This window comes from Culicoides brevitarsis, chromosome 3 (assembly GCF_036172545.1).
Source record: "Culicoides brevitarsis isolate CSIRO-B50_1 chromosome 3, AGI_CSIRO_Cbre_v1, whole genome shotgun sequence".
Taxonomy (NCBI): Eukaryota; Metazoa; Arthropoda; class Insecta; order Diptera; family Ceratopogonidae; genus Culicoides; species Culicoides brevitarsis.
In genome coordinates this window covers 8,970,327-8,998,201 of record NC_087087.1, presented here as the reverse complement: position 1 = coordinate 8,998,201, position 27,875 = coordinate 8,970,327, and the positions used below count along the sequence as shown (strand labels likewise).

The 27,875-nt window shown below is 23.2% G+C and overlaps 2 protein-coding genes across 3 annotated transcripts in view; one reads left to right on the top strand and one right to left on the bottom strand.

The window, feature by feature from the left end:
* The window catches only part of LOC134835793 (uncharacterized), an 89,754-nt gene that overhangs the window by 54,928 nt on the left and 6,951 nt on the right, over positions 1–27,875 (top strand). The gene's annotated exons all lie outside the window — the stretch shown is intronic.
* LOC134833281 (uncharacterized) lies at positions 6,450–27,030 on the bottom strand. The gene is made up of 4 exons (XM_063847550.1): positions 27,003–27,030; positions 8,712–8,897; positions 6,746–6,856; positions 6,450–6,679 (listed from the first exon to the last, which is right to left on the bottom strand). The coding sequence occupies exons 1-4, from the start codon at positions 27,028–27,030 to the stop codon at positions 6,450–6,452; spliced, it is 555 nt and encodes a 184-aa protein (XP_063703620.1).

Genomic DNA, 27,875 nt, shown 5'->3' with positions numbered 1-27,875 from the left:
TTTTTTTCAAGAGTTTTGTCAGCTGAGATCGATTCAGGTAATTAATTCATGAAGCAGGTGACCATCAAGATGATTTCCGTCCCTTTTTTTCGCGCAACGGATGTTTGTGACAGAAATATGAGCGGTGACAATTTTGTGGTTTATGATTTTTTGATAAGTTTCGATGAACGGAATTCTGGATAATTAAAAATTTGACAGAAGTTCTGAGGAAGAAAAAAAATTAATGAGGTGAAAAATTCTTAATTTTTTTTTAATAAAAAAAAATAAAAATAATAAATTAAAAAAAAAATTTAAAAAAAATAAAAAAAAAACATTTAAATTAAATTTAAAAAAAAATTAATTTAAAATAAATTTTTAAAAAATAATTTGAAAATTTTGGAGTAGGATTTTTTGAATTTTTTGACAAATTTCCAATAATTTTCTATTTTTTTTCATAAAGCTGAATATAAAAATTTTTTAATTTCTCGAATTTGGCAGAATTGACTAAAATTCTTACAGTTTAAAATTTCTTTAAAAATTAAATTTTAAAAAATATTCGATCCAAAAGTGGATTTTTATCATTTTTTAGGAAAATTAAGAAAAATTTCTCAATTAATTTAAATTTTTTTAAAAAAACTTTTGTTTTTGAACTGAAATTTTTGTAAAATCGTCCGATTTAAGCTTTGAAATGTCATAAATTATAATGTTTTTCAAAAAAAATGTGAAAACAAATGATTTTTTTGCATAAAGTCATACAAAATAATTTTTTTAATCAGTTAAAAATACCACAATTTTAATTGAATTTTTAATTTTTTTTTAAATAAATTTTTATAAAATAAAAATATATAAATTTTTATTAAGTTATTTCCAATAAATATCTTTCCGTCAAAAAAATATTTCCGAAAAAAATTATAAAAAATCTGAAAATTTTATTCAAAAGTAAATTTAATTAAAAAAAAATATTTGAATTAAATTAAATTTAAATAAAAATTAATATTAAAATTAAAAAATTAAATTAAATAAAATTAAAAAAATAAATTAAATTAAATTAATAAAAATTAAAAAAAAAATATAAAAAAATATTCTTTCTAATCAAAATATTTTTTTCCATTAATTTTAATCAATTTTCGTCAAACCCAAATAAAATTAATTTTTTAAAAATTTTTCCAATAAGCACCTCATTAAAAACTTCAAAACCCATTGAAAAAACTTGAACTTCAAATTTTGCGCATTAAATATTCATCGAAACCGTTCATTAGTTGCACTTCATCGCTCACCGCCCAAAAGGTTAACGAATGCATAAATCGACTTAAAAAAAATTCGCACCTTCACTTTCATCCGTTGCAACTGCGAAACAATCATGATCATGAATATTTTTCTTAGTTTCTTTCCCAATTGTGATTTAACGCTTTGATTGGCTGTTTTCTCATAAACTTCACTTTTCTGCTGATCCAAAGTGATTCAACGAACTCTCTTTGGCAATAAATTACATTAATCATAATGATGACGACTTACTTGCACTTTTATGTTTGTTGTTACGTATTAATTACTGTGTAACTTCTCGGGGTTTCTTCTTCATCTCTTTTTCGAGCTGAAGAGATTCAAATACGCGAAAAAATGATGTAAATCCAAAAAAAAAATAATTTTTGTACGGAATAAATTAAATTTCGTTTCCCACAATTACACTTGGTCGTCGCTGCGTTGAAGAAAATAAAAAAAAAAATTTTTTTGAAGAAGAAATGAATTTTAATTTGCATTAAAGACGTTAATAATTAACACAAAAAAAATTATAATTGCGAAATTCTCACCAATTTATTCATTAAAACGAAGTTTCGAGAGAGAGATGAAGACGATGCCTTATTATTTTATGAATTGTTGAATTTTTAATTAAATCTGCCGAAGAAGAAGACGAAAAAAATTTATTTTATCTTTTCTAACACGCAAAGTTAAAAAAAACAGAGGAAAATTTCTGACTAGCTTCGTGGGTGAAAAGATCATTAATCAGTGCAAGACCATTCATTTTGTTTCATTTCCTTTTTTCTTTCTCGCGAGCCACGATTATGATGAGCGACGTACATTGCTCTCGGGGTTGCACGATATTTTTTGTCTGGTTTTGTCAAGAAGCGCAGTGCGATCAAAAAATTTATTGGAAATTTCAATCTAAAAAGTGAATTTTTGCTTGATGTGATGAAGCACCGTGTGACGTTTAGTAATTCTGCATTATCGTCGTCATCAGCTGAAAATGTGTACGGACAAGGGAACAAGTTTAAGGTAATTGAATGAATGAGATAACATAAGAGTTTGTCTTAGACATGCATTTTTGCGCTACACGGAGACTTTGTACGTAGCTGCTTTACTTTTTAGCTGGTAGCAACTTTTGTATCGCTTACGACGAAGTCATGACAAGAAAATACAATAAATGATAGTTTAAGAAAGATGTCGTTAAATGAAGGAATTGAGCGTATTTTGATTGAATTTGTGGATATTTTTATATATTTTAAGATTTTTTAATTTAATTTTTTAAAATTACTCCATTAAAAAATTTTTAACAGTTTAAAAATGACAGATTTGAAATTTGATTGAAATTTGGCGCTATTTCTATTAAAAAACAAGCATTTGACATTTGAATAATTCAAAAAATTAAGAAAAATTCTATTTGTCAAAAATTTTGACAGCTAAAAATATGACAGATGTCAAAACTTGATGAAATAAATTTTTTTAACATTTTCAAACCTTTTTTTTTGAATAATTTGAAGTTTGAGGTTATCTTGTTTCATTTTCAATTTTACTTGATCTCCGGAAAATGAAACAAAATAACCTCAAATTACAATTTTTTGCAAAATACCTTCAAATAAATTTTAATAAAAATGTTGACACTTGACAGGTAACAAATTGATTTTTTGAACATAATTCTTTTGTACAAATCTGAAAATTGCAGCTAAATTGTTTCATTTTCCATAATTTTTATTTTGCTTGAAAATGAAACATTTTAACCTCAAATGTTAGAATTTTTACAAAAGATCCTGTCAAGTGTCAGAGTTCTTATTCAAATATAAATTGTTGATCATTTTTCAAAAATTTTACATGTCAAGTGTCAAAAATTCAAAATTATAGCCTTGAAATATTTTAAAATAATATTGACACCTGACAGGTAAACAATATAATTTTAGAGCTTTGATCTTTTATACAAATCTGAAATTTGAAGCTATTTTGTTTCATTTTCCAAAATTTTTATTTTGCTTGAAAATGAAACATTTTAACCTTAAATGACAGATTTTTACAAAGTTTTATTTTCTTAAATTGTTGAAAAAAAATTTTTCAAGGTTAATTGTTTCATTTTCAATCAAAATAAAGATCTTTTGGAAAATGGAACAACTTAACCTCAAATGACAAAATTTTACAAAAAATTTAAATTTTTATATTATTTTAAACTTAATTTTTTTTTAGAAATTCTAAATTTTAATTTTATATATAATTTTAAATGTTTCTCAAAACCTTTAGAAAATCAGACAGACGTTAAAAAAGTAAAAAATATTAATTTTTAAAAATTCATCAAAGCACGTTACAAATAAAAAGAAGAAAAACGTTCATTCATTGTGAAAGTTTATATTAAAAACTTGACTTTGGTCGTTGTTTCTTGCACGTCGTGTCGTCGTCTCTTACGCGAACGAACGAAAGATGCTTAGGTGAGACAAGAAATTACCTATTGTGGCAGTAAAGAGATGATAAAGTACAAAATGAATGCAAATATTCGTGGAATGATAAAACTTTTTATTTCCACTTTTATGGGTAAAGTACTTTGATACAGTGACACAGTGTTATTGTTTGCTCGGAATTTATGAATGAACATTTTTTCCCTTTTTTCATTCAATCTCTCGTTTTTATTGCAGACAAGTGAGAAACAAGTGAAGCGAGGGAGTTGTAAATCTTGTCAGTAACAAAAAGAAGCGGTGAATGAACCGTCTTCTTTCCAATAAATCCGAAAATAGATTGGATGGACATGTGATGAAAGGCGTAACGCGATTTATTTTTTTACGCTACTTACCTCAATGATTTCCAAAGTTCAAGTTCAATTCGCGATGCGATGCGAATTCTAATAAAAAAAAATTTCTAAGACGAACCTTGTACCAAAAATTTGGGAAAAAATGATGAAATGCCGTGAAATCGATCATCAGCAGAGATAAATGAATGTCACTCATACTCAAATTATGCTGCGAAATTGTTACGTTGCGTCACGAATGCCGAAGATTTTAATTAATCCGCTTGTCTGGTCCTGTCAAAAACAATTAATCAACGAAAAACAGACAAAAATCAATGTGTTGATATGTTTATGAGATAGTAATTAGCCCATATTAGGAGCGTCTTTGGTTGTTTGCAATGTCAAGAGTCTGACATGAAGAGTGAAAGGGGGTCATCTGATGTGCTATTGAATTCGGCTAATTTTGGATGCGGTAACGCTTAAAAAGTGTAACAAAATGTTAACTAATTGTTTTAAAATATGTGTGAATTTTTTCTGTTTATTTATTTTTTTTATTAGAAAATGCTAATTATTTAATTGTCTTCTTTTTAAAAAAATCAGTCTCATGAAATATGCGAGATGATTTTTTATTAAAGACAAAAAAAAATATTAAATCGCTCAAATGTATGCAATCGATAATGAGGGTTTAAATGAATGAGATTTATGAATTTCGTTATTTAAAATAAAATATCATTTTAATTTTAATTATTAATAAAATTTAATTAAAATTAATTAAAATTTTTAACTTTAATTTAATTTAAATTAATTTTTTAAAAATAAAAACCTTAAAAAAATTGGTATAAAATTTTAATATAAAAAAGTTTTTGAGTTCAAAGAGTAAAATTTTTATTTCACAAAAGCTCAGGTATTTTTAACTAAAAATCATTTTTTAAAAATTTTTAAAAGTAAAATTTTTATTTCTCAAAAATTTTATTTAATAATATTAATTTTTTACCAAATTTTTATTTTACAAAATTTCTGAATTTTGCACTAAAAAATCAAATTTTATTAATTATTATTGAAAATTAAATAAATTTAAACTAATGTTTTGACAAAGTTTATTTTAATTCAATTTATTAAAATTTAAAAAAAAAACAAAATTCAATAATTTTATTAATTAAAAAATTTAAATTAATTTATTAAAATTATAAAATAAAAAAAAATAATAAAAAAAATAAAAATTAATTTATCGGTTTGTGAGACATTTTTAGACTCAAACAAAAAAAAAAGAATTAAAATTAAATTAAAATATTTTTATTAATTTTTCTTTTTTTTAACAAAAATATTTACTTACTTAAGTATAATTTTACGAAGAAAAAATAAAATTCAAAAAATGCTAATAATTAATGGAACATCAATTTTGAAGTTAATAGAAAAATTTTATTCCATTAAAATTTTGGATTTATGTTTTTTTAATTTTTTCCGCATTTTAAATATTTTTCATAAAATAAAAGAAATAAATAAATAATAAAAATTGATTTTTCTTAAAAAATTTTGAAAAAAAAATACGAAAAATATTTTTGAAGAAGAAAATTATAATTTTTTTAAAAATTAAATTATAAAAAAATTAATAATTAAAAAATAAATAATTTAAATCAATAATGCTTATTGAAATTTGAAAATAATATATTAAAAATAATAAATTAATAATTAAAAAATTAATATTATTTTTAAGAATTTTTATGCAGCTTTTATAAAAATAAAATAAAAAATAATAATTTTTTTTTTCATAAATTTTCAGTTAAAAATAATTATAAAATGCCTAAATTTTAATAATTTTCATTTAAATCTAATTTTTTAAAAAATAAAAACTTACCTCATTCTCAAATAAAAATTCAAAAATTTAATTAATTTCATCTTCAAAACATTTTTTAAAAAATAAAAGTCAAACACTTCCTTTGTCATCACTTTATTTATATATTTAATCTCAAAAAATACAATTAAAAATAGAAAATTGTCTCTTAATATTAAAATCGTAATACAAATATACAAAAATTAAACATTTAACATTATCATAAATACGAAATAAATGTCTCTCTAACAACTGCCCTATGTACGGATTGCAACGACGAGTACGACGATGATGATACGATAACTTTATCGTTAAATAAGATAATAGTAGTAAATAAAATAATAATATAATAATTACAGTTCTCTTCAGCATCTGTTCCCATTTTCAATTTTCATGAATTTTCTTCGTCTTCTTCTTTATAATTTTAATATTGACTCAACTTTCTACTTGCTTTTGTTTCTTAGAACACTAAAATTCTCCTTAAAATGTTTATCTTTAAAACTAAAAAGTTATGTACATTCGAGAATTTCTCTCGAGATGATGATCATAAAGTTTTGCAGGAATTTATCAAAGAATTCAAGTGAAAAAAAATTAATTTAGGAAATTTTCGGAGAAAAGATGAAAATTGTTCAAATCACATTTCAAACAAAAAAAAACGCTTCATCTTGTAAATATATTCTCGACTAATTGCTTTGTAATTATCCGATGCGGTCGTGTCGGATTCACTTTTGGTCGTTGATACAAACGGGCATTAATCGAATATAATTGCGGCGACAAGTCGCATCGAACGTTGAACCACCAATCACACACAAAAACTGCTTGCGAAAATTGCGTTCCGTTCGGACACAAGAAACTCGCCTGACGCCCATCGATGTCGCAATAATGCCAACCTACAAAAAAAAAATGGAAATTATTATTGAATTATTGGATTTTCGAAGCAAAACAAGAAAACATGCCTTGACATCTGGTTTCCATGTCGGCAAAAAATCCCGGGTACTCTTGTTCGTCACAGTAGAAATTCGTGTAAGGGAATGCCGATAAAATCGGGTAATCCGTACCTGGTCGACCTGCAACGACGAAAAAAAAAGAACAAATAATGAATGAGAGTAATAATTTATGCAAAATCGACTATTTTTTGGTCAGTCATCAGGATAATTAATAAATAGCGGAATAAATGTAATTTAAACAAAAATAACAAAAAAAAAGTTTCGGCAGTTTATTAACCAAACGCATGTTTATGGTTGGTGTCGGATAAGAGAGTTTATTTTAAAATTGAGGCGAACCGCAATAATAATAACACAATTATTCAATATTTTTATGAGCTATTCAACAAATTATTTTTAACGCAATAACTCAATAAATATTCATTTTTTTTCCTGTGTTGTCGGTATGTACTTTGTGTTATTTTTCCATTTAAATATTTTTTTTACTAAAATATAAACTATAAATTGCTGTTTTTTTTCGAGGGATATTAGTTCTCGTAAAATGTTGTCAATTGGTAAAATATTAGCTCTTAATATAAAAAAAAATGTAATTTTATTAAAAAAAAATTAAATTAAATTAAATTTTTAAAAATTAATTTTAAAATAAATTTATCTAATTTTTTATTATTTTTATTTATATTTTTTTAATTCTTTAAAAATAATTTTTATTTATTTTTTTTATAAAATTTTTTAATTTTAATTTTTTATAAAAATGTTACATTTTGAGTTTATTTAATTTTTTTTTATTTTTTTTTAGAAAATTATTTAAAAATTAAATACTTTTACTTTTACTTACTAAATACTTAATTACTTTTATAAAAATAAAATTTAATTTTTTTTATAGATTTTTAATTCATAAATCATAAAAAAAAAATTAAAAATTAATTTTAATTTCAGCTTTTTAGCTTCTTTAAATTTTTTAAAAATAAATTTTTTAATTTCTATTATTTTTAAATTTAATTTTTTAAATAATTTAATTATTTTTAAAGTTAAATTACCTTACGAAGGTCAAAAAACTAAATTTTTATGTTTTAAGTCGTTTTTTATTTTTTAATTTATTAATTTTTTTAAATTTTTAATTTTTTTTAAAATTTATTATTTTTTTATTTTAGTTAAATTACATTACAAATTTTTTAAAAAAAAAATTAATTTTTTTTTTAATTCTTTTAATTATTAATTTTTTGTTTTTTTATTTTTATTTATTTAACTTCGATAATATAAAAAATCTCAAAACATCAAAAATTTTTTTTAAATTTTAAATAAGAAAAATATTTTTTTTATTTTTCGTATAAATTTTCATTTTATCGAAAAATATTGTTTTATGTTTTTTTTATTTTTTGCTCTTTAAAACTCGATAAATTTCATTCCATTAAAATTCCTCTAATTAAAACATATGTTCCTGTGTTATTTTTTTCGCTACATGAAAATTTTTTTCACTATCTAAAAAAACATCGATTCTCATTACTTTGATTACATAAAAGCCAATGCGAATAATTCATAAATCAGAATTTCTATCCAAAGGCGACAAAAAAAAATAAAAATTTAAATATCAAAAAAAAAATATTTTTGACATCCTCTCGCGCAATTTTATCAAACAACAACAAAAAAAAGTGAATATTTTCCATATTTTGTCAGACATTTGTTACCACATTCAAATATTAAACACAAATCGTGATGATGCTCCAACAACACACAAAAAACACAAATATTTTATATAAATATATGACACCAAAAACCATAAAAATATTTCATTCATTAATAATAAATGTGTTTATTTCAAATTGTGTGTGACAGTGGATTGACTGTGTCACAACAAGCGTCACACAGAAATATGTCAAAAAATCACTGATTTAATTGTTAATGCATTAGAATAATCAAAAAACCATATTTTTGGTGTTTCGGTGACAAATTTCTGCGCGAATAAATTTTTAATTTTTACCTGGAATTGATTTGCCAAGTTCGAGATATTCCTGCACGGAGGGACTTAGGAAGCCAGCTGGAATAATTGGGACTTCCGGGCGTTCGACATCGAGACGTTGATTGGGCTCGGGACCAACTGTTACGACAGATGACGAACGTTTTTTGGCACGTTTTGTTCGTGTGCTGCTGCCGTCTTCCATGCCATCTGCAAAAAAAAAATTTGAGAAGAAGAATAATTCGTTAATCAATGCTCTCAGTTCATGTTTCATTTTTTAAAAAGAAGTGATTGGAAAATTGTAAAAAAAAACTAATGCAATTTAAGTGAGAGAAGGAAATTTAATTGTAAAGTTTGTTTTACGATAGTCGCTTTCTGTGAAGTGAAAAGAGTTGAAAGTATCTCATGAGGGAAAAAAATTGTTTAAAGTTACTAAAATTTCCCTTTGAGGTCTTAAAAAGGTCTTAAAAATTTCCCTTTGAGGTCTTAAAAATTTCCCTTTGAAGTCTTAAAAATTTTTCTTTGAGGTTTAAAAAATTTCCTTTGAGGTCTAAAATATTTCCCTTTGAGGTCTTAAAAATTTCCCTTTGAGGTCTTTAAAATTTCCCTTTGAGGTCTTTAAAATTTCCCTTTGAGGTCTTAAAATTTCCCTTTGAGGTCTTAAAAATTTCCCTTTGAGGTCTTTAAAATTTCCCTTTGAAGTCTTTAAAATTTCCCTTTGAGGTCTTTAAAATTTCCCTTTGAGGTCTTTAAAATTTCCCTTTGAGGTCTTAAAAATTTCCCTTTGAAGTCTTTAAAATTTCCCTTTGAGGTCTTTAAAATTTTCCTTTGAGGTCTTAAAAATTTCCTTTGAGGTCTTAAAATTTTCCTTTGAGGTCTTAAAATTTTCCTTTGAGGTCTTAAAATTTTCCTTTGAGGTCTTAAAATTTTCCTTTGAGGTCTTAAAAAAATTTCCCTTTGAGGTTCAAAAATTTCCTCTTTAGTTCTTGGTTTGTTATTTTCTTTCATTTTTGACCCACAGAGCTTTCAACATCAGCAAGAAATCCATCTTTTTGTAAAAATTGCAATTGGTATCCATTCAATATGCCGCTTGATTAATAATTCAATTTACAATTGATTATTGCAATTATTCAAAAAAGCTGCAAGAAATCTCTCACTGTCCCCGGAAATGTCTGCAAGATTTTTTTTTACACAAAATCTGATCTAATAAAGAAGCCGGAGAAATATTTCATAAACTTTATGAATAATAAACCAGACAACTTGTCACAATTTTTTTTCCTGGCCAAGCAACATAAGTCACATTGTTGTCACACACACCTCAGTCACTCACTTTGCCGACTCGAGGGAGAGACGACAACAAAACATAATATAATATAATAATTTAAATAATATTTTTTCATCCATCCAACAATATTTTGCGGTGGGAATATTTACGTTCGAATTCGACAAATTTACTCCAGGAAAGCACGCAGCAACGAAAAAAAATTCCAAATGAGAATTATGCTAATAATAATCATCATCATAAAAAATGTGTGTCTTTCTCTCACTCGCAGAAAACTTTTGTATTTTTAATCATTTTTTGCCGTTGTCGTGCAAGTAAAAGTAAAGTTGGAATGAAAATATAAATTTAGTTTGTTCTCATTTTGTATTCCAAGCATATTTTTTTCGTTTTATAGAACGCAGAGAGACAGTCTTGCAGGCAATTGCAAGCTGAAGGAATAAAAGTCATTATTTTATTTTTGTTTGTAATTAAGGTGGGAATTCGTAATATAATTAGGCACGGAGAGGATAATAATAAAAATAATCAAACAATTTTTTTTCTGATATTTTTTGCAACTTTTTTATGATGAAGGTAAATCGTGAACATGATTCGTGTCAATAAAAAAATTTTTTTTTGTGGTTTGGGAATTAGAACAAAGAATTCTTTGTGTAGTTTTTGTGATTTTTATTTTATATTATTAGCTTTGTTAGGACAAATGTGTCAATAAATAGTGATGAGTCAGCTTTATAAGGAAGTGATTTTAATGGATCGAAGGATAATTTAAAAAAAATAATTATAAATACTTTTTAAAAAAATATTTATTTAAAAGGTAATAATTAATTTGTTGAATTTAAATAAAAAAAAATAAATTAAATTATTAAATATAAATTAATTTTTATTTAAAAAAAATAAAATAATTAATTAAATTTAAAAAAAAAATAATTAAATAATTTTAAAAATTAAATAAAAAAATAAATTTAATTAAATTAATTATTAAATTAAATTAATTTAATTAAAAATTTAATTTAAATGAAATAAATTTATTAAATAAAAATTAAATGAATAAATTTTTTTTTCTAAAAATCATCCAAAATCTGAAAGTTTGAAACTATTTAAAAAAATTAATATTTATCTTAGTTTTGAATAAATTAATTTAATTTAAAATAAAATAAAGTAGCTAAAAATAATTTTATTTCATTTAAATTAATTTTTAATTAAATTAATTTAATTTTTTAATTAATTAATTTAAATAAAATTATTTTTAAATTAATTTAATTTTTAAATTTATTTAATTATTTTTTTTAATTTTATTAATTATTTTATTTTTAAATATTTTTTATTTAAATACAAATTAATTAAAATTAATTCATGAATAAAAAATTAATTATTATAATATAACAAAAATCTAAATTTTTAACAAAATTTTACTGCATTTTATGTAATTTTCATCAAAAATTCAATTTTTTTACCCTTCCAATGTTATAAAAATGTAACTGTTCAAAATTAAAACTGCAAAAAAAAAAACAATAAATTTCCGCCAAATGACTCTGTAAACAACATAATAACACCACATTATGATGGACAAATTTTTATTTATTGCCCGGGAACATTGCTCACTCCCTCGAAACAACGAAAAAAAATCAACAAACTTTTTTTGAGTGATTTTTTTGATGTATAAATAAATATATTTCATTGAATATTTTATCACCCGAAAAATGAGCCATACACATTTCATCAAACACACGCCGATCGCGGTAAGCCCTTTATATTGCGTTTTTTTGCAACATATTTGTTTATTATTAAAATGTCTCTCTCTCTCTACCTCCGCCACGCACGAAATTTCGCCTGAAACACGAAAAAAAAGAGTAAAAATTCCGACCAGATCCACTCCGATGTGCCGCGAGGTATTGCATTGATTTTCATAATAATAATAATTTAATTACATAGATATTTATAGTCGCATTCGCACTTTGGTCACCGCATCCACGCATCACTTATACATCAATTTCGGGTCCTTCGGGGTACAAAGGTTATGATTGCTGTTGATTTTTATTATTTTTTTCGCATTTTCCGCAATAATAATAATAATAACCGCAGAAAAAATTGATGCATGTGAAAAATGATTTAAAGTTTTAATAATAAAAAAAAACTGAAACAATGCAAAAAACGAACAAATATTGACGAATATTTTTATGATTACGCGAAAAATGTTCAACAGTTTAAAAAAAATCATAAAATAATAACAATTGAAGGATGTGTGTGAATGCATGAATGAGGAGTGGATTCAATTTCTCACACACCTCGTGCAACTTCACACCTAATTCTTCGTTTTTGCCCATAAATAAAACGTAAACGCAAATGTCACGACAATTCAGTTCTTTATTGGATCATTAAATTGTTGGGTTTCGTCATCGAAGTCGTTCACACATCATAACCTTCACCTAGACTCTCACTCATTGGCACTCACATGTTACGTGGTAATAAATAATTTTTGTTGAAGAAAATAATAATAGAGTGCAATTTCGTCATTAGAGACTCGAGTTAGTAACCGTGAGCTAGTTAAAGGTTTATTGTTTCTTTTTTTCGCGAGTTGGGTGTGTTTTTTTTTTGAAGATATTTGATTAGAAAATTTTCAATGTCGATTTTTTTCAAGAGAATTCAATATTTATTAATTTAATTAAAAAATATTAATTAATTAAATAATTTAAATATTAAAAAAATAATAGTTATATTTTAATTATTAAAAAATAAAAAATTATTAAGAAATTTATTAAATTTTATCAACTTTAATTAATTTGATAAAAAATAATTTTAATAAATTTATTTAATTTAATTTAATTTATTTATTTTAATTAATTTAATCAAATTTATTTTTATTGAAATTTTAAAAAAATTAATAAAAAAATTAAAATTTTATTTTTTTTTAATTATTTTAAAAAATAAAAATATTTTTTTAAAATTTTAATTAATTTATTTATTTTATTTTGAAATTAAATTAAAAATAAATTTATTAAAATAATTTTTAAAAAATTAATAAAAAAAAATGATTTATTAAAATAATAAATTATATAAAAATAATTATTTTTTAATTAATTTTTAATTTTTTTTAAATTTATTTAAAAATAAATTTTTAATTTAAATTTAATTTAAAAATATTAATTATTAAGGAAATTAATTTTAAAAAAATATTTTAAATAAAAATTAAAATTTTAAGAAATATTTTATAACGTTTGTCATAATTTAAATTTTAAAAAAAATAAAAATTTTTTTTGATTGAAATTTGCAAAAAAAATGATTTTATCAAAAAATAATTTTTTTACTAACAACCTGTCAACATAACAATTTTTATTGCTGCCCTTATCACACACGTTCCATCAAACAACATCTCTCAAACGATTTTTAAAAAATAAAAGGCGAGCATTCATAATTAACCAACTGCCAATACTTTTTCACGTAGCATGAATTCTTTATTATCTAGATTATTTTTTGTAATTTTGAAAATTGAAACGAGACAAAAAAGGAGGAATTGCAGCATATTGGCCATTTTTCACGTGCTGCTTGTGTCTGTCAGAGACCAAAGCGCGAGATATGATAGATGCATTGTACAAGATAAAATATTCAAAAACTAGAAAATTTATATATATATTTTTTTCATACATTTTTTAGTAGCTGCGAACAAGCCAGCGAGAGCACCAAATGCAATAATAATGCAGAATGCAAAACAGGTGCACGCACGAGAGATGTCGAGAGTAGCGAAAAAAAAAGAAACGAAGTATTTGGGACAAAAAAAAATACAAATTCGATGTACGCGCGATATAAGCTGATAAGCATAAACAGGAGACGACGGATGAATGCATAAGAGGCGTATCGTACGCGAAACTGATGGGGGATCAAAAATTGTGTGCAATAAACGATGCAATTTCGGAACGACGCACAAAAAAAAGTAGGAAGTGCAACAAAAAATATTGGAAAAAATAAATTTCTGCTAACAACTTCCTAATAAATAGTGCAGAAAAAAATGCACGAATGCTGGATGGAGTGCGTGATGGAAAGTTCAATAAAGTATCAAGTGATCCAATTGTGTCGGTTTTTGTGATTAAAGTGTATTAGTGCAAGCGTTAGAGGATTTGAGAGTTTAAATTTTGTGTTTTTTTGATTGATTTTAAGGATTTAAAGTGAAATTTTTTTACTAAAATTAATAAAAATGTAAAAAAAATTAAAAATTGGCAAATAATTATAATTATTCAATAAAATTTTATTTTTTTTTATTTTTCATTATTTTTTTATGTCAATAAATAATCAAAATGTCAATAAATTAAAAGTAAAAAAATATATTAGAAATTAATAATAAAAAAAAATTAGATTATTTTTTTTAATTATTTTTTAAATAATTTTAAATTTTATTTTATTAATTTTTAAAATTAAAAAAAATTTAACCAAAAAATACCTTTATAAAAAATTAAAAAAAAAAAAATTTAATTTTTATTTTATTTAATTAATTTAAATTATTAAAAAATATTTGATTTATTAAAATTAATTAATTACAAAAATTTAATTTTTTTTTTTTAAAATTAATATTTTTTAAATTTATTGAAAAAAAAAAATTTTTTTTTTTTGAAAAAATTTAAAAAAAATATTGAAAAATTATTTTTTAATTTTTTTTTATTAATTAATTTTTTAAACAATTTTAAATTTTTTCCATATTTTCCTCCAAAAAATAATTATTTTTCATTTCTTTCTTTTTTTTTTCTTTTATTTTGAAAAAAATGTAAAATATTCAAGAGATTAAATTTAAAAAAAAAGTTTTGCTCTAAATTTGCCATTTTAAGTCAAAATCTTGAAAAACCGACACTTGAGGTCACATTCAAAGCTCCTGTCAAGCTACTAAAAAAATGTAGATGACCATCTAATGTCTTCATTTCAAGCAAAAATCCTTCCAATTTCGTCGCTAAGCGCAGATTAACAACAAGATTCCCACAATAACTCACAAAAGTTGATGTCATCATCATCATCATCACCATAATTTATACACTGCACTACATAATAACACAAAACAACAACAACAACTGAATTAATGAAGTAAAACCTTGATAAAATTGCCTTTTACTAGAACTTCATTCGCATTCAGGGATGGCGACTAAAATCCTCAACTCTCCTAAAAATCCAATTTAAAGTCACACATCTGCACAAAAAAAATTAAAATGTGTCCGTTTTCGAATAAATCAATCTTGTTTCAACGCCGTTTTGCCGCCAAATGCATTCATCGCGTCATATCGTCAATCTCGTATTTCTGCACCGCACTAACTAGCGAGACACCTTTGTTCAAACGTTTAATCCTCTATTCAATGCGAGCGGCGATGCTTTTTTGTCGTTATTAATGATCATTGTTCTGCTCCTCATTATAACGACAAAACGAAGCAATTTTTGTGAAATCGAGATCAATAAAAAGTGAGTCATTCGCGATGCAAATTTATTGACCAATTCAATAATCGGATTTCTGTCAAAAAAAGTCTTTTTCCGCATAATTGGAGCGCTGCGCTGTAAAAAGATATTGTGACGCGACATAGCACGAGACCAAACCGCAAAACAAAGGTTATGTTGTGCAAAAGTTTTTAAAAGTCTGTCATATATTAGAAAAAAAATATAATAAAGATTTGAAAAGATTTGTTCAAAAGGCTAATGCGAATGGGAAAAATGTTTTAAGTTACTTAAATTTATGAAAAATCTTTAAAGACATTGAAATTTTTCATAATTTTGCCAAGGAAAAATATTATACAAAACAATTGAATTAGCGAAAAGCGATTTACAAATTTTTAACGGTCGGTTTTTGAATTGACATTTACAAATTTATAAAATATTTTAAAAAACTGAAATTAAAATAACTAAAAATTTGTTAAAAAAAATTATTTTTTAGAAAGTTTAAGATAATTTAATGAGAATTGTTTATTTTTTAAATTTTTGAATTAGCAAAAGGCGATTTTCAAATTTTTAACAGTCCATTCTTTTTGAATTGACATTTTTAATTTTTTGAACTAATTTTGATACTGAATGAAAATTTGTTTTAAAAAAATTAATTCTTAAAGATTTTTTTATTTTTTTAAAGATAAAAATTTATTTCTTGGTTTTGAAGCTTGAATTAGCTAAAAAGCGATTTACAAATTTTTGAACCATATTTAGAAAACTAATTTTTTTTTTTCAATCCAATTTCATAGAATTGTTTATTTAAAACTGACAAATACTGAAATAATTTTTTAAAAGTGTTTAGACAATTTTAACAATTTTTTTCCATTTTTTTCAATTTTTTTAAAAATCTTTGTTCAATTTAAAAAAAATAATTAAAAGTATGAATTAGCAAAATGGCGATTTACAAATTTTATTAAAATTTTTTTTAAATTTTTTTACAAATTTCGATGATTTTTAAGTTAAAATAAGCAAAAATTTTGATTTACAAAAAATTGAATTAGCAAAAGGCGATTTACAAATTTCAACGGAAATTTTTTAAATTGACATTTATGATTTTTTTTATAGCAAAATTCAATGAAAAATTAATCCGAGAATAAATTTTTGTGAACTTTTATAATTTTTTAAGAAATTTTTCTAAATTTAAGAAGGAAATATTTCTAATATGAAACATAAAATTCCTCATCGCACTCGCCTAATTGAAACAAAAATTTTTAAAGTGCTATAAAATTGCATGGGCGCGGTCTATTTTTTCTCTTTACATAATAATAATACAAAAAAAAACTAATAATAAAAGTTACTTATGAGCGAGAGTGAGTGCAAAGGCATTGATTATGTGCACGTCAAGCAACCAAACCTTTTTTCACAAAACAAAACAAAACAACCGTTATTATTATTTTAAGACTTTTATGTCAAAAAACTAAAAAAAGATTTTTTTCTCGGACAAAGCGAAACCAGTTTACGTGTGTCCATTGCCAATCACATGTGCGATAAATATCTATCTGGACAAGTAACACCTCGACATTCTTTACAACAACAACGAAAAATATTTTTTTTCGAAAAAAAAAATGTGTAGAAAATTTTTCCAACCAGTATCGAGATAAGGAAATAGGTCAGTAGGAGGAAACAAAAATTTTTTGGATGTTGTCAGCCACCCATCATCCAACGCCAAATAGCGTTCCTTTTTTGCAAGTTGCGCCTAAGACGTCGTCGGCACGAGGCAATAAATTTTACAACTGATGCATAGCTAGTAGTTGCATTCTCGCCCCTTTCTACAGTTCTTCCTCGTCGTCCTCGTCGCCAATGTACGACACGGAGAGAGAGGAAAAACGGAGCAAATTGAATTTTCGACGCTGAGAGTTGCGTAAGAGAGAGAGAAAATGTTTGTGCTCGTAAAATGCATGATGCACATTTGTTAACGATGGATTTTTGGGGAGGAGGATCATCAACGTACCGAATCGACACACTCACTCAATGCCAATAGTTAACAACAATTTGTCAGAGTTATGGACCAGTAGACGAGTTTAATTGAAAAAAAAAAGTTTTTAAATCAATTTTTCTAATGCTGGACCATTTGTATCAATTTTCGGCTGAATAATGGATGAGGAACAACTCTGCAAATTTTTTTTTGGTATTGATTTGACGCGGAGTTAGAAGTAATGTAAAAAATTAAGAGCAAAACAGAAAGCATTAAAAAATTTTTATTTTAGACAGAAATATTTTTCTTTTGTTGAAATTCGGGCTTAGAATAATTTACAAGACGTCTCCATCAATTTTTTTTTTAAATTATATTTAATAAACAATTATTTTTTTAATTTTATTAAATATTATTAGTAGACAAAATTTAAATATTTATTTTATTAAATTAATTATATTAAAATTATAAAATAATTAAATTTAATATATTTTATCTGAATGAAAATTTTATTCCAAAAAATTTTGAAGGATCATAATGTGATATAATTTTTTAAAAATAATTTTAAAAGAAAAATTCAATATTTTGTTTTAAATAATTAAATTAAATTATTTATTTAGAATAAAAATTAATTAATTAGGATTTTTAATTTAAAAAAAAATCTTGAATTTTTCTATTAAAATTATTTTTAAAAAATTATATAAAATTTTGATCTTTTTTATTTTTATTTTTTTTGTTTTTTTTTTGAATAAAATTCTCATTCAAATAAAATATATTAAATTTAATTATTTTATAATTTTAACATAATTAATGTAATAAAATTAGTATTTAATTTTTTTATTTATTAAATATTAAATTATTATTAATTTATTATTTAAATAAAAAAAAATAATTAAATAAATTTCAAAAATAATAAATAACTTTACAAATCGAACGAAGAAAAAAATAAATTTTGGAATATAAAAAACAATCTTAATTTAAACAAAAAAAAAAATATTTGAAATAATTTTTTAATAAAACTTAAAAAATTAAATTAATTCAAATTAATTTTTTTAAATTAAATTAAATTATTTTTTTTAAATTAAATTTTTAATTTAAATTTTTATAAAAATTCTTAAAATTTTTTAAATTAATTTTTTTTTTCAAAAAATTTAATTAATTTTTTTTTATAATAAAAATTAAAAATTTTTTATTAATCAATTTTTCTAATTCTAAACCATTTGTATCAATTTTCAGCTGAAAAATAGCTTCCGTCTTGCAACAATGCTTGGCACAGATGCAAATAATGCCGTATTTTTTGTTGTAGTTAAGTTACTACACACACGACGACGACGACATAAAACGAATGCATATCACATTACAAATTACAACATGATTATTGCCTATTCTCCGTTCGTTTCAAGTGCTTTACTGCCAATATCAGAGCGACCAGCAGATTTGCTAAACTGTCGTGCCGCTCACTTCGCCTCACAACAACGACGTAAACAAAACAAAAAAGTAATCGTATAGCCCGCACTTTTGTTGTAAATTTTGTGAGTGCGCTGCTACTAGAACAACGAAAAAAAAAACACAAAATAATAAAATTTGAAAAAAAAGTAGAGTAACGTGCACAATATTGGAGGCGGATATTATATTGGTTTACATGATCACGACTCTTAATTGATAGTTGCTACAATCGATAGAGACACATGAATTGCTTTTTTTTTGTGTTTTTCTCCGTCTCTCGCCAGTTTCAATATCATGTGTCCTCTACAACAGTTTTTTTTAGTGTTTTTTAATAGCTGGGCCGTTAGAAGAACGAGCGAGAAAAAATGCTATAAACGCGAAAATCGACAGTAATTGTAAAGGTGTGTGATATGTAATTTATTTTGAGCTTGAAAATCGATGTTTTTTTTTATCGCAAAAGCGAGAGTGTCGAGGTATGAGTCATTTTTCGAAAGATGTTTAGAATGGATGGAGACGACTTGTTTAAAAAATATAGTTTTAACTCTAAAAAGTTCTAATTCTTGGAGCTCATGATCGAATCGTATCTTTTTAAATTTTATTTTTTTTTAAATAAATGAATAGATAATTTGGTCAATAAATCAATAGAATTTTTTATTAAATTAATTTATTTTTTATTTATTTTAAATTTTATTAAGTTATTATATTTTTGAAAATTTTTTTTAAGAAATTTTATTTTTTTTTTATTTATTTAATTTTTATTTAATCTTTTTAATCAAATAATATTTTTTTTTTAAATGAATAATATTTGCCTTTAAAATTTTTCACTGAATTTTTCATATTTTTTAATAATTTTTATTTTATTTATTTATTTATTAGTATTATTTTTATTTTTTAATCTTTTTTTTATTTTGATTATTTAAAGGAAAAAAATTATTTTTTTTTAATTTAAATTTTTATTTCATATTTTTTTTTTAATTAAATAGATATTTGCCTTTGAATTATTTTTCTGAATTTTTCATATTTTTTTTTTAAATAATTTTCAATTAATTTAATTTTTTATTAAAAATTTTTATTAAAAATAAAATAAAAAATTTAAATATTTAAAATTTAAAAAAATATTTTATTATTTTACTTAATTTTCCTTATTTATTTTAATTTTTTTTTCAAATGTAATATTTATAATTTTTAGGAAATTTTGAATTTAAATTTTATTTTAGCAAAAAAAAAAACTTCAATGACCTTTTTTTTAAATAAATAATTTTTTTAAATAATAAAAATTTATTTTATGAAAAATTAAATAAAAAATCCTTAATGGAGCAGTCTGGTCAAAATAAAATTATTTCAAGACCCAAATTCAAACAAACGGAACATAATTCTGCTCCACATAAATAAAAATTATTTAATGCGCTCTGTTTTGCTCATGTTTTCTTACATTACATTACTTATGACTCCGCGCCAAATCAATACACAAAAATAATATTTGCACACGACCCGAGAGTTGTTTGTGCCTATGTTGCTACAAGACCAGGTACATTTATTTATTACTTCAACATAATATTTTTTTTCTGTATTTATTTTAAGAAATACTAAAAAATAAATAACTATAAGGAACAATTTAATGATCTTTATGTTTTACTATTTTTTTTTTTTTTGCTTTAAATTGTATTTTGTGTCTAAAATGTAAATATTGGTGTGTCTCTCCGGCTCTCTGACTCTGTTTTATTTACGTTTAATTGGAATAATAATAATAAAAGTTTTTTCAAATAATAAAAAATAGGGCAGTTTTTAATTAAATTTTCGACTTTGCCAAACATAAAAGTGAAGTACCTTTACTTATTTGGAGTAAATGTTGCTCTTGTGCTCGTGTTTCTACGTAAACTAAGCAAAGTTGTTAGTACATTTTATTTATTTATGTTGCGCTCACTTCAGCTACAAAAGTTGCTTACTTTACATCAAGAGTAATGTAGAGTAAAACTTTTGTAGATATATTGAAGGACTTATTCGTTCTTATACATTTTATTGCCCGAGTAGGTATAAATAATAATAATAATAGCGAATGTAGGTACTATTTATTTATATAAAAGTGCATGAAACATATGTTTGTTTAACAAATCATTCGTTGTGGAAATTTTGTGTTTCGCAACAAAATCAAAATTTGAAGTAAAAACTTAAAATTAAAAAAAAAATTAAATATTTTTTTTACACATTTTTAGTAAATTTTATTAAAACTTTTTTAAATAAAACTTTTGAAAAAAAAAATAAATAAATAAAAAAAAAATAAATCAAAATAAATAAAAATTTAAAAAATATAAAAAAATATAAAAATAAAAAAATAATTAAACTAAAACAAAATTATAAAAATAAAAAAAAAATATAAAATAAAAAAATTTTATTTAAATTTTTTATAAAAAAAATAATTTTTTTGAAAAAAAAAATTAAAATAAATAAATTAAAATTTAATTTTTTTTAATTTCTTATTACCGAAAATATTTTTTTTTTAATTAAAACTTATTTTTTTTTTTAAATCATAATGATTAAATTTTTTTAGTAACTCATTAAAAAGTTTAAGGCGAAATACAAATTTCTCACAATGTTGCAATAAATCGCTTCTACGTTTATTCGTTCGTTCGTCGTATTGTCCAATATAAGAGAAAGGTCAATGCATTTAAAATATATATGTTGAACAACTTTTCTGACATGCTAAAAAATAAACAAAAATGAGCATTAATTACGTACCTGTGATTATCAGGAATCCGAAGATTATGAAATATGTCAATGAGAAATTTTTCATAATATTTTTTTTCTGTTCTATTTTTAATTTTATTTTTTTATAAAATTATTATTTAATTATTCTGCAGAAAAAAAACTTTTGATGAACAAACTTCGTTAATAATATTATTGGATCATTTGCATTTAAATTATTATCTAATCAAATATTTTTTTTTCTTTTATTCTATTTTTTTATTTTATTACGAGAAATTTCCTTTGTCACTCGTTGAAGCTATAAAAAAAGAAAAAAAAATGGGTTATGTCACTAATTGTATTGATGATTTATTTTATTTTGATGCATAAATATTATCATTCGTAATAATAACTGTGCTAACATAACAATCATAAAAAGTTAATAAATAATTTTTTTTCTTGTTGATTGACGATGTTTGTTTTTTTTTCAACTTTTCTTTGTCTATTGTTCTTTTTTGAATTTTTTGTCTTTCCATTATAATAATCAGGTTGTTAATAAAATAAAATAATAATAAATAATAAACAATTCATCATAATAACAAGACAGAAAGAGAAAAGTTGTTCAATTATTTTTAAATAAAAAATAAATTTAAAAAAAAAAATAATTAAAAGATATTGCCGTAAGAAGAGAGACGATTAATTGCTGTAAATTTGGTCACCATCTCATGAAATAATAATAATTTTAATATTTTGTAATTTTTAACAAGTTTCTATTAGTTAAAGAGTTTATTTAGTTAATCGAGCGGCGTCTTGCCTGTAACTAAATAAATTAAAATATCTGTCTGAAAATTATTACTTTGTTTCTTCAGGTTGGGTTTTTATTTATTTTGAGTTATGATATGTTACATTATGTGATATTAACATGTAAAAACATGACAAATACGAAAAAAAAAAAATAAAAATTAATTTAACATTAAATCACTTTTGATTCGATTTTCATTTAAAATGTTGCAAATTTTATTTAATTTAATTTTTTTTATATTTTATTTTTTAGGGAAAAATTTTTTTCTCGTAAAAATTTTTTATTTTATTTTTTTTAATTATTTTAAAATAATTTTAATTTTCAAAAATTAATTTTATAAAATTACTTAAAAAAATTTTTAATATTTTAGCCTTCAGTTTTCAGAAGATAAATTTGAAATTTGAAAAAATATTAAAAATAATTCTTTTAAAAAAAATAATATTTTAATGAACTTGAGCAAAATTTTAAAAATAGAATTAAATTATTTATTATTTAATTTAAATATGTATATTTTTTAGTGAAAATATTTTTAAAATAAAATAATAAAAAAATAAAATGTATAAAAAATAATTTTAAATAAAAAATAATTAAATTGATTTTTAATTTAGAAAAAAAAATTAAGTAAAAAAAATTAATTTATTAATTATTAAATAAAATGAATTAATTTTTTTTTTTTAAATTAAATTTTATTATTATTATTTTTTTTAATTAATTAAATTAAATTTAATTTTTTTACTAATTTTTGCCTTTAAAATATTAAATTATTCAATATTGAATTTAAATAATTTTTTATGTAAAAGAATAAAATTAATTGATTTTTTATTTAAAAAAAAAATAAATAAAATAAAATTTTATTTTCGTGAATTAAAAAATAATTTAAATTAAAATTTCATTAATAAAAATTAAATTTAAATAAAAATTCAACTTCAATTTATAATTTTCTCACGAAGCTTAAAATCTTTATCTTAAATCTTTACAAATATTCTAAGCAACAACAAAAATACTCGACCATCAACAACTTTTCAAGATGTCACTAATTAATGTCACACAAGCCGTAAAAACTAAGAGCTTTACCACTAATTAGCACGCATCAAATCTTCTTGACACTTCTCGTAATTGGATGTCGTCTTTACCAAAATTACCGTCTTTCAAGCCATTTTGTTCTATCGACTAATCTAATCTTTCGACACCGAATTTGCCTTCCGGAGACGCGTCAAAACACAACCTGCCTAACAAACTCGTTCTCGCTAAGCAATCAAAACTGTGCCAAATAAATTAACAAAAGATGCTTTGAGAGAAGAAGCAATTACATCGCACGCTGTAACACAGATCTATTTATTAACACACACACGCATTAAGCAAACCGCACACATATGAGATGCGATGATGATGAAGGCTATTCACTTTTGTTTTTGTTTCGAGCGTTTGAGTTACGCGGCAAGTACAACAACTAATAAATTGTCGCTGCTCGAACTTATTATTGCATATTTTGTGGCAAAATATTGTGTTACTGGTGCAAAAAAGTGTCAGAAATTTATTAACTTGAACCGACTTTTTTTTCATAAATTGCATAAAGAACCAGATCATTGTTTTTTTTCTTCTTGCTTGCCATGCAACGAGAAGAGGAATTAAATGAATGAAAAAAAGTCTGACATGACGACATCGAGGAGACAACGTAGCAGACGATGAAACGAAATGAAATGAAGAAGAAGATAGACAAAGCGTTAAATTATTTTTCACTTGCAATATTGCAGCAATTGCATTCACATAAAAGTGCAACATCTTCGTTTTGTGTGCTTTTTAACGAGTTTTACATTTTCGAAAAAACATTTAATAAAAATTTTTGAAATATATTCGAAACGTTTTTGATTTTCGAAAAACAAATAATTTCAAATTTTCGAAAATCGAACAATTTTCGAAATTTTGTTCGTCAAACTTTTGATTTTCTAAAACCAATAAGAAGCTCTTTAAATTATTCATTAAATTTTCATTAAAAGAAAATTTTTTTCAGTTTTCAAATTTTTTCGAAAATTATTTTAGAAGTTTTACGAATTTTCGAAAATTAATCTAAAATCTCTTAAATTTTTCGAAAGTCAAGCAAGAATCTTTTCAAATTTTCGAAAATTATTTTAAAATTTTCATAGGACTAAGATTGATAGGACTTATAAAATTTTCGAAAACTGATCAAAAAGAAATTTTCGAAATTATATTAAAAGCTGTTCAATTTTTCGAAAATAGTCAAAAAAAAATTTTTGAACTAATCAAAAAATCAACTGAAGCTTTATAAAATAAATAAATCATGAAACTTTTACTATTTTCGAAGGAATATTTAAGAACATTTCGAAGATTATTTTAAAAAACTTAAAATTTTGGAGAAAGAAATTTTTTGAAAATATTTAAAATATTTTTCGAACATTAAATCAGAAGCTCTTTAAATTATCAAAAAAATATTGAAAACTTCTTGAAATATTTCGAATTTTATTAAATTTTCAAAAGTTGCTTCAAAAAATTTTTAAATTTTCGAAAATTGAAGAAAAGTTTTTCGAAAATGATAAAAGAAATTTTCGAACATTATTTAAGATAATTTCGAAATTACATCAATATTTTGTAAAGTTCGGTAGCAACTTCAAAATATTCAACACCTTGCCAATTTCGAATTTTCGAAGACAAAAAAAATTTTCGAAGATCTTAAAAAATTTTCGAAAATTAGTTCAAAAATCGATTTTTGTTTTAATATTTTTTTTAATTTTTTTTTAATATTTTTTTTTTCTTATATTTTTTCAAGTTTTTCTCTCTCTGTACTGCATCATCTTCACTTTACTTTGCTACATCGCTTTTGCTAGCTGGTCAGACAACATTATACAATATTCTTGTTTAGATGCCAGATAATGATGTTTCGAAGTGAAAGTGTGTGTGGCACGAGAATCGTACATTAAGTGAGAGAAAATTAATGATTTATGGGCGTTATGTAATATTTTTTTGAAAAAAACAAAAAATTCAGACAAGAATCCGTTGATCAACACTCATCTTCATCGCCTCGCCACACAAATTAACGATTATTAACACACTTTCGATGATATTATTTAATAAATAATAAAATGTCGACGACGACGTGCTTATTACACAATAAATTCAAGTCAAGTAACGCGCGATGCGATATTTATGAGACGATTAACGAGACGACGACTGGTCTTTGTAATTATTCGCTCATTATTAACTTTTTATGACGATTATAGCACAATTAGTGTCATTATTATTTTTTTTCTTGATTTTTATATTTTTTATCTCTCATCACCTTTTTAAATATTTTTCAAGTTTTTTTCCGTAAATAAATATTTTTATTCACTTTTATTTATTTATTAAATTTTTTTACTGGATCGAGGACAAAAGTCAAGACATCAGAACACGACGAATGCAAAAATAACATTAATGTAAGTCGAATACTGAAATTAAGTTATAACATAGTCGGAGATCGCATGAACGAAACGCGGTTTAGCAGCATAAAGGTGAACTGAGTGAACAGATCGTGCATGCAGCGGAGAGGGGAATGAGTTTTGGAGGGGTTTGATCGTTTTTGCGGTTTAACTGCAAGTTTTGAATGAATTTTTGAGGCTTTTTGTGAGATAAGGAGCAATTTTTAGCGGTTTATGGGTCAAAAAGGCTCCAAATTATTAAAGATCGGTTACGAAAAAAATTATTTTTTTGAAAAATTTGTCAAAAATTGTCTATTTAATGAATTTTTAGGGGCTTTAAATTGACATTGAACTACTGAAAAATATTTTTTAATAAATTTTCGAGTGAAAAATGAACTTTTTATGCATTTTTATAGGTATCGTGTCCCTTTGGATTTTTTAAAAGCCTCTTAAAATTTTTAATTTACTTCTAAAAACTTTAATAATTGCTTTTAGAAGTGCTTTTAAACACTTTTGTTGAGACTTTGGAGGATTTTAAGGATCTGTAATAAGATTTTAGGCTGTTTTCGGTATTTTTTAGGCTTTTCTGAGACTTTTTTAAAATTTTGCTTCAAAAAATTTGTGAAATGATGCGATTTTTTCCACCTCTACGTTCAAGAATTTCGCTCTTTTTACAACTTTTAACCTTAAAACTAAATTTTTGACGTCTTTTGAATAGTTTGGACAGTTAATGTTTCTAAAATTTGACAATTTTTGACCAAAAACCGCAATTAATGTCCCGATTTTTGTTGAATTTTACAAATTTATGTCCTAAAAGTACCTAAAATACAAGAAAAAAATAAAAATTATACGTTCAAATGTTAAAAATGAAAAAAATATTGAACTTTGCTTTATTTTTTTGGCTCCTTTGTCATAAAAACTTCAAAATTCATCTCAAATTGCCTTTAAAATATCTGAAATTAAAGAAAAATTTTATTGAAAATATTTTTTAATTATAAAAATTGAAGAAATATTAATAATTTTTTTCTATTATTGGCTTCTTTCATAATTAAGATGCCTGAACTTCTTCTAAAAGTTACCTTTTAAAATCTTAAAATAATTTTTAAGATCCTTTAATGACACTTCTGGTACGAAAAAGTCGCTAAAATGCTCAAAAACTGTTCTTATTCATCATATTTTTGACCAAAACATCTAAAAATATTATTTTTTTTACCATTTTTAAACTTTTCATAAATAATTTTTTCATCATTTCTCATTAATTTAACGATTTTCTCCAACATTACATCACTCCCCATCGTTACAGGAATTGAAAAGTGATCTATTTCGTGTAACAAACCGCACTCTCCATCTGTTCGTGCAACCATATATCGGTAGCTCGTCGTCCCTGACCTTGGCATCTAATATTAAATTTGCACTTAAACGATTTTTATAACAATAAACAAAACAAAGTTTACCAAAAATTGTACCTTTTTACGAAACACTTAGCGCACATTGTTGTCTCAACCCCGGCACGAAACACGGAAATCTCTGAAAAAAAAAATAACAACATCAGATCAGATTTCAACAATCAATTAATGAACTCATTGTTCTACATTCGATCGTAATTTTGTCGAATCGAACAAGAAATCGCTAATTTACTGCCATTTTTCAGGTAAAGCACAAAATTCATAATTTTTGTCTTGTCTTGTGCCCTGCCCTGGTCATTAATTCGCGAATGACGACGACGAAAAAAAAATAAATAATAATTTTTTGAGCAGCAATTATCTGCGGCAAACCCGAAATTTTTCGAGGTATGGGAGGGAGGACAGTTGTTGTCGTGCCAGCACGGCTCTATCTATCAATTAATAATAATTATGTCAATTTATGATTTTTTTGTGACTTACGGAACAAAGAACTGACTTACATTTCTTGACTCAGCGTTTAAGTCTTTTGTCTGGGTCGTAATGTTACAACTCTGTAATATAAAAAAAATATTTTTTTTATTAATTTGTAAGATTTTTTTAAATAAAATATTTTTTTATTATTTTTTATAATTTTGAGAAATCAGAAAAATTAATTCAATTTATGAAAATTAAAAAAATATTTTTTTACAATTTTTAAAAATTATTTTTAATTTATTTTTCAATTATTTTAATTTTTTTAATTTTAATATTTTTTTTTAAAATTATTTTTTAGCTATTTTTTAAACATTTTTAATTATTTTTTAATA

Coding starts and splice junctions, on each gene's coding strand:
- LOC134833281 (XM_063847550.1), bottom strand. CDS start 27,030: ATGGTTGCACGAACAGATGGAGAGTGCG. Junction 6,857..8,711: donor ACTTGGCAAATCAATTCCAG/GTAAAAATTAAA, acceptor TCGTCGTTGCAG/GTCGACCAGGTACGGATTAC. Junction 6,680..6,745: donor CATGGAAACCAGATGTCAAG/GCATGTTTTCTT, acceptor TTTTTTTTGTAG/GTTGGCATTATTGCGACATC.